The sequence below is a fragment of the Notothenia rossii genome (genome assembly GCF_949606895.1).
Source record: "Notothenia rossii genome assembly, chromosome: 9".
Lineage (NCBI taxonomy): Eukaryota > Metazoa > Chordata > Actinopteri > Perciformes > Nototheniidae > Notothenia > Notothenia rossii.
In genome coordinates, this window is record NC_136907.1 from 20,208,618 (window position 1) to 20,215,690 (window position 7,073).

General features: G+C 39.9%; 1 protein-coding gene across 1 annotated transcript in view; it reads left to right on the forward strand.

Annotated features, from left to right (window-relative positions):
* Positions 1 to 300: 300 nt before the first annotated feature.
* brwd3 (bromodomain and WD repeat domain containing 3) overlaps positions 301 to 7,073 on the forward strand; it is an 18,380-nt gene continuing 11,607 nt past the window's right edge. Inside the window, exons 1-16 of the mRNA XM_079650935.1 lie at positions 301 to 782; positions 950 to 1,008; positions 1,114 to 1,143; positions 1,330 to 1,389; positions 2,061 to 2,211; positions 2,370 to 2,468; positions 2,582 to 2,742; positions 4,320 to 4,541; positions 4,717 to 4,817; positions 4,936 to 5,006; positions 5,922 to 6,022; positions 6,131 to 6,171; positions 6,253 to 6,357; positions 6,440 to 6,590; positions 6,679 to 6,813; positions 6,899 to 7,027. Coding sequence (XP_079507061.1) covers positions 749 to 782; positions 950 to 1,008; positions 1,114 to 1,143; positions 1,330 to 1,389; positions 2,061 to 2,211; positions 2,370 to 2,468; positions 2,582 to 2,742; positions 4,320 to 4,541; positions 4,717 to 4,817; positions 4,936 to 5,006; positions 5,922 to 6,022; positions 6,131 to 6,171; positions 6,253 to 6,357; positions 6,440 to 6,590; positions 6,679 to 6,813; positions 6,899 to 7,027 — 1,650 coding nt within the window. The 5' untranslated portion in view covers positions 301 to 748. The remainder of the gene's footprint in view (positions 783 to 949; positions 1,009 to 1,113; positions 1,144 to 1,329; positions 1,390 to 2,060; positions 2,212 to 2,369; positions 2,469 to 2,581; positions 2,743 to 4,319; positions 4,542 to 4,716; positions 4,818 to 4,935; positions 5,007 to 5,921; positions 6,023 to 6,130; positions 6,172 to 6,252; positions 6,358 to 6,439; positions 6,591 to 6,678; positions 6,814 to 6,898; positions 7,028 to 7,073) is intronic.

The window sequence follows — 7,073 nt, forward strand, 5'->3', positions numbered from 1 at the left end:
ATGTTTTGTAGATGCACATTTTAGAAAAAGATCATTGTTTATTGCCACCTATGTTCACAGATAATGGTATTTCCTGTGCTGTATGGGTGCTTAGACAGGAAACAAACATTGAAAATATATTTTTATTTTAAAACTTGGATAAAAATACTGAAAAGTTGTGAATTTACAAAGTATGTCCTTGGTCAATAGAACCCCTTTTTGTTTATTGGCCCCGTCGTAATATCTAAGGCTGAATACAATTTAACAAAAGAAAAGAGAATCAGAGATAACCATTTCAAATTCATAAATGTACTGTGCATATTTATTAACACCATGATAAATACATATCTTAAACCTTTGGCTACACAACATTTTTATTTTATTTAAACTGGACACATATAAAATATTTTCATATTGGTATGCAAACTTATTCAATGTTTCCTCACTCTAATTTCAAAAACAAAAACATTGTAATGTGTATTTTTTTTACCGTGTAATACAGGAATATAATTGTATCAAAACATAATTTATGTTGTACTGATAATAATTATTATTAATGTTCAACCTGTAAAGAAAACAAACACCGATAATGTACTGTTTCACTGGAGGGCGCTGACACAAAGCACCAGGTGGTCAGGGAACAACTTGAGAGAGGAGGCCATTCACGAGCCTGTTTTAGCTACACGCAACTAGCTACTGTTAGCTAGCCGGCGGCTAACGAGCAAGCTAAAACATCAGTTTGTCTTAATGTCGCCTGTCCTACCAAGCGATGGCAGGAGAACAGTATTCACAAACCGAAGCTGGTGAGTGCTGAGCGGCCATTTGGTCTGCGAGTAAAGATTTTGCATTCACACAGTTTACAGTTGTTTGTAAGCTAGCGCGCTAAGTACCCGAGTTCAACCTAACGTTAGCTCGGCTCAATAGCAACATTAGGTAGCACCATGCTAACAACACCTCTCTTTCTTTGCAGAACTTTATTACCTCATTGCCAGGTTTCTGCTGTCTGGACCTTGCAAAAAAGCAGCAAAGGTAACAACCTAAAATAAGCACAATATTAACTCATACTGCTTATAAATCGTCTAAATAACTAGCTGTTGCTAGCAGCTAACGCTAACGGTGTGTGTTTGTTGTTAGGTTCTGATCGAGGAGCTGGAGGAGTATGAGGTAAGTTCAGCTGGTCCTTTCTGTTTTTATTCTCGTGCGTGTTTCCGTAATGATGCCTATCTGTTCGCTTTTGTGGAAACTTTTCAGTAATTTTTGGCCGGTATCATATAAAATAGCTTGTTGCCGAGCCGGGACGGTACTAGCCGTTGTGTGTCAATCTAACGCGCTGTTTTTAAAAAACTTTAGTTAATACCTGAACGATGGAGTTGGCATGGGGAGAAATACAAACGGACCTTTCAAGACTGGGTGAGTGTGAATTTTCACAATTAACTTTTTTAATCAAATGAGGAGTGTAACATCGAATTTAATCACCAATTGACTCGAAGCAGATGTGTATATTTATTTAGAATAACTACACAGAAAAGACGCGGTTGTCATTGGTTTATGTTTATTATTACACATTTTAACATTTATATAAGCATAGGCCCGTCGGTGAATAACTATATATAGGCTTAGCTATTGTGCGGGCTAGTGGGAGGACAATTTCGACGAGGGCGGGTTGTGATTTGCTGAGCCAGATCCACAGAGCTGTCAATCTTCTGTAGTATCCAATGAAAGCACAGTTGCCAGTGCGAGCGAACCAGAAGATTCGTCAGAGACTCTTTTGATTGGCTGTGAGCTTCTGTGTCCCTCCTCTTTCTTTACTTCTCCCTCGTTTTTATCAGTCCTGATTGTTAATCGACTACATTCCATTAGGAAACATTGCTAGACATTATGAGCAAGTATAAGTAGAAAGAGACTTAAGTGTTTTTTAAATTGTATCAACATCAAATCGGGCTGATTAAATGATTGTGGCCCTGTCACATATTTCAACCACAGATATGTAATGTATATATTATAATATTTTTGGTTTGTTATCGAATGCTTATAATTGAGTTGTTTTATGACTTTGTAATAGCTGTCTCTCACTCCTGCAGGTGACTTTAAACCAGCACATTCCTGCAGACTATCTACTCCATGTTTGTCGGCGGATAGGTCCGCTTATAGAGAAGGAGATCCCACCTAGTGTTCCTGGAGTCCAAACACTTCTTGGACTTGGAAAACAGTCCTTGCTTCGTACCACCAAAAGTGGGTATTTCACTCATAACTGTATTTTTTTCTGTATTTACGGAAAGTCCAATACTGTTTTTATATAGATTTATTGTTTGTGTGGTTTGTTGCAAAAGTATCTGTATATGTATCACACTTTCCTCAATATGTTTTTGTTCTTCTAACCGTGTAATTAGGTTGCAGCCACAAAGTATGCAGTGGCTCAGCTGTCGCCGCACTGCACCGAGGACGTCCACCAGAACCTCCAGTCAGCATTGGCAACCCTCCCAATGTTGGTGTGTGAAACTTGTACTTTTTAATGCCCCGAGACCTAGTGAATGATGTCATCTTATTCTTTAGCAGTGTGTGTTTCGCCCTTTTAATCATTGCTGTTTGTTTTCGTATGCAGTATCCATCATGGGCGCTCGCCAGGCCACAGGCAGAGCTCGTTTCAGCCAAGCCGTTCCGTCTTCCTCCTACCAACACATGAAGATACACAAACGTATCCTTGGCCACCTGTCTTCAGTCTACTGTGTAGCCTTTGACCGCACCGGCCGTCGGATATTTACGGTGAGTGTTGATTTCAGGCTCAGATGATTATTGCAAAAAAAACTACATATATAGTATCTCACTAGTTGTGTTATCATCTGTTTTATGACATTTTTGCAAACCATTCTAGCAATAAGTTAAAAAAGACAGATTAGATTAGATATGGCATCTCTCTAACACCAGGGTTGAAGTGAGTAATTAAAAAATGCAGATCATATCCATATGGGATGTTCTAATCAGACAAACTTTAACGGGACAGTGTGCCTGCTTACATTTACAGGTTTTCTTTCGCATACTTAAATAGGGTCAACAATTAGCCAACGAAAGGATGATTGCAACTGCAAAATATTTTCTTTGAAATAAATCAATATTTGACCAATTAAAGCAAGAACTCTGGGGGACGTTTCTGTGTCACTCAGCAGTGGCGGCTCCAGAGTATTTTTGTTGGGTAATCTATGGTAGGGCTAACCCATACATTGGTGGGGCTCAAGTCAGTATTTGCAATGTAATTACATACACGCTCCCCTTGACAGTGAAACGCCACGTGTGAGGTTTAGATTATTTCCCTGTCTCAATCCAAATTGAACTGTATGAAATAAAAAGGCACATTTGTCTTGTAGTAAAAAAAAGGGCAACCTGGAGCCAATCCTGCAATTTCCCCACAAGTGAAAAAGTTGGCATGCTGAAAACCCAACCCCTGCAGGGGGGTCTGGGGGGATTGTCCTCCAGGAGATTTTTTGAAATACTAACATAAAATACACATTCTGGTACTCTCTTGAAGAAAAAAAAAAACCTATTACTACACAACATATTTAAAAAAAAAAATGAATGCCATTTTAGTTTTTTGTTACTTTGTTCTGAAAGCTGAACCTGCTGCTCCTCACAGAGAGAAGAAGAAGAAGGAGGCTGTGTGAATTACTTTACATTGTGGATAAGGGTGTTCTGTGTGTCAAAATTAAAGACAGCCCACACACCTATCAATCATCAAACCGTGGGGTCTTATTTCAAAAAAATAATGGAGGTATAAACAGTAGTTCTACTGCAAAATTATTCTCCGTCGGGACTTCCTGCAACAAAACCGCGCCGTTATCGTGATTCTGATTGGCCAGAAGACATTAGCAAAGATGTTTTGTTGAGAAGACGATCCCTACGTGACAAGTTTTCAAAACCTTTTCTAGTCTTCGGCATTTCCAGACAAGCGGCTACTGAAATCAATCTTACTAGCTGCTGTCTGTGCAATTTACTCGGCGCGAGTTGGCAGACTTTTTTTGTTGTTGTTGATCTTAGTAGTGCTCCAGAAGTTGCTTATAAAGTCACCATATAAGCTCTGCAACAACATCGTGACTTAAACTTAGCAAACTACTATGACATTTATAAAGAAATACAATTGTTATAATATACTGTGTAAATGGTAGGGTTATAAACTTGTTTCAACTTTTGACTGCTACAAAAATATATTTTATTCACGTGAAAAGAGTCGTTGAGTTGACATAAATGAGGCTCACAATAACTTACAATTAGCTTTTTTGTTGACATTATGATAACACTCTTTGGTTGAAAACTGTCCTTATATGTTGCAAATGTCCCATGCGTTTTAGGGTTCTGATGACTGCCTGGTTAAAATCTGGGCCACAGATGACGGCCGCCTCCTGTCCACGCTCCGCGGCCACTCGGCAGAGATCTGTGACATGGCCGTCAACCATGAGAACACCTTCATCGCCTCAGCCAGCTGTGACAAAACCATCAGAGTGTGGTGCCTGCGTACCTGCGCACCCATCACGGTTCTGCAGGCCCATGCTGCCTCCATCACATCTATACAGGTAGGACTGATGCATTTTTAATTGCTGAAATAGGGTTGAAACATATCAACATTGTTTTTTGTTGCATCCAAAGATTCTATCAGTTCGATTTTCTGCACTTGTTCTGTACTCCATTGCCACTGTATTTGGTCCCTTCTTGCCTGTTAATAACTAACACTGACTTTCTATCCCCAAGTTTTGTCCTGCCATCAAAGGGACAACGCGGTACCTGGCCTCCACCGGTGCAGACGGCATGGTGTGTTTCTGGAAGTGGCACTCGCTCAGCATGAAATTCCAGTAAGTGTTTGATATATCTGTCACTTACTTTTTTTTTAGCTTTGCTGTTTCTTGCCGTGGAAAAAAATACCTCTATTTCATGGGAATAACATCTTTTGTCTTTGTTCTCTTTTCTTAGGGATCAACCAGTCAAGTTTGTTGAGCGTTCACGTCCAGGAGCACAGGTCTCCACTTCCTCTTTCAGCAGTGGTAAGTGTGTTTCCCTGCCTGGTGACATTACGTGTCCAAGATGTATTTCCCTAATCTGCTGTGATAAACAAAGCAACATCTGACAAAAATCCACCTAACTTTTTACCTACTTTTTATTTGTAATCAAGTTAATCCAACTATTTGGTGTTTTTGAACTCTTTTATAGCAGTTAGTAGCATTAGCTTATTTTAAGAAATGAACAGAGACTCTCAGTTGTGGTGGTGGCAAAGTCCATAGGGGCTTGGCTTGGCAACTGGAAGGTCACCAGTTCAAGTCCCGGTAAGACCAAGTGCTACCGAGGTGTCCCTGAGCAAGGCACCGTTCCCTACACTGCTCCCCGGGCGCCGTTCATAATGGCAGCCCACTGCTCCTAACACTAGGATGGGTCAAATGCAGAGAAACCATTTCCTTACATAGTACCTGTACTGTGTAATGAGAATAACAGTGCAGAAAAAAAAAGTTGAAAATGTCCTTTTTAGTGACACAATAACTGCTAAGAAACAAGTCATAATCAGGCAGCATATATGATCAGAATTAGAATCAGAAACAGGTTTATTACCAGGTAGGTTGACACGTACGAGGAATTTGACTTGGTGCTGTGGTGCATACATAAAAGTAAAACAACAATTAAACACAATTAGAAAACTATTTTAAGAAAACCATAATAACATAAAAAGAAAAATATAGCAGTATTTACATTGAATTGGAATAGAATATGTGCAGTAATAAAAAAACAGATATTGTATACATTGTGTGCTTATAAGGAATTAATTGGTGTATTTGGATCATTGTAAAATGTCACAAACTCAAGATTCTATGTTTGAATGATGATAAATGTTTTTTCTAAGATACAAACATAATAAATAGAATATGGATATAAGGATATTTATTGTACACTGATTGTGTTCTTAACAGGTGGTATGTTCATGGCAACCGGTGGCACTGATCATCTGATCAGAGTCTACTACCTTGGTGGGGAAACTCCTGTGAAGGTCTCTGAGATGGATGCGCACACGGTAAGAAACCAAACACAGCAGCTGCATTATTTTTGGTCTTCTCTATTTAACTTAATTCAAACAAGATCGATCTGTAACCCAACCACATGTCTTCTTTTCCTGTTTTAGGATAAAGTTGTAGTCGTCCAATTTAGCAATAACAGCGACAGGTGAGTGTGCTTGCTGAGATCATATTTCTCAAACAGTTTTTTGTAGGGATTTCAAGCCTCTGACAGTGTTTATGTGTCCAGTCTAAGGTTTGTGAGCGGCAGTCGTGACGGTACAGCCAAGATCTGGCATTACCAGCAACAGGAGTGGAAGAGTGTCACTTTAGACATTAGTGCCAGGCTCCCCGGGTAAGAAAGGGATCAATATTCATGATGCCTTTTCTTCCTCTGTCTATAAGTGTTTCATGTCTAACGGCATATTTTCTTCCAGGAGTGCTGTCGCCAATGGAGATGATAAAACTAAGCTGGTGGTTACCATGGTGGCGTGGGACCGTGCAGACAGCACCGTCATCACAGCGGTATCAAACTTCCTGCTCAAAGTGTGGAGCACCACCACGGGACAGCTGCTGCATGTCTTATCTGTGAGTAGATGAAGCAAGTACCACATTAACAAAAGGCTGTTTTTAACCTACCTAGTGACTTGAATGTTTGTTTGTTTTCTGTTCAAAGGGTCATGACGACGAGTTGTTTGTGCTGGAGGCTCATCCATTTGACTCCCGCATCATGCTGTCTGCTGGCCACGATGGCAACATTTACATGTGGGACCTCGCCAAAGGAGCCAAGATCCGTAACTACTTCAACATGGTAATTGTTCTATGATGAAAATTACCCACCATTAGTGATTTTTCTATTCTATCATTGAGATAACATTAAAATGTGTTGTTTCCAGATTGAAGGGCAAGGCCACGGTGCTATTTTTGACTGCAAGTTCTCCACTGATGGACAGCATTTTGCCTGCACTGACTCACACGGCCATTTGCTCATCTTTGGCTTTGGCTGCAGCAGACGATATGAGAAGGTAACGGCACATGACTGTTGTTCAAAATCACTCTATAATTTCCTAT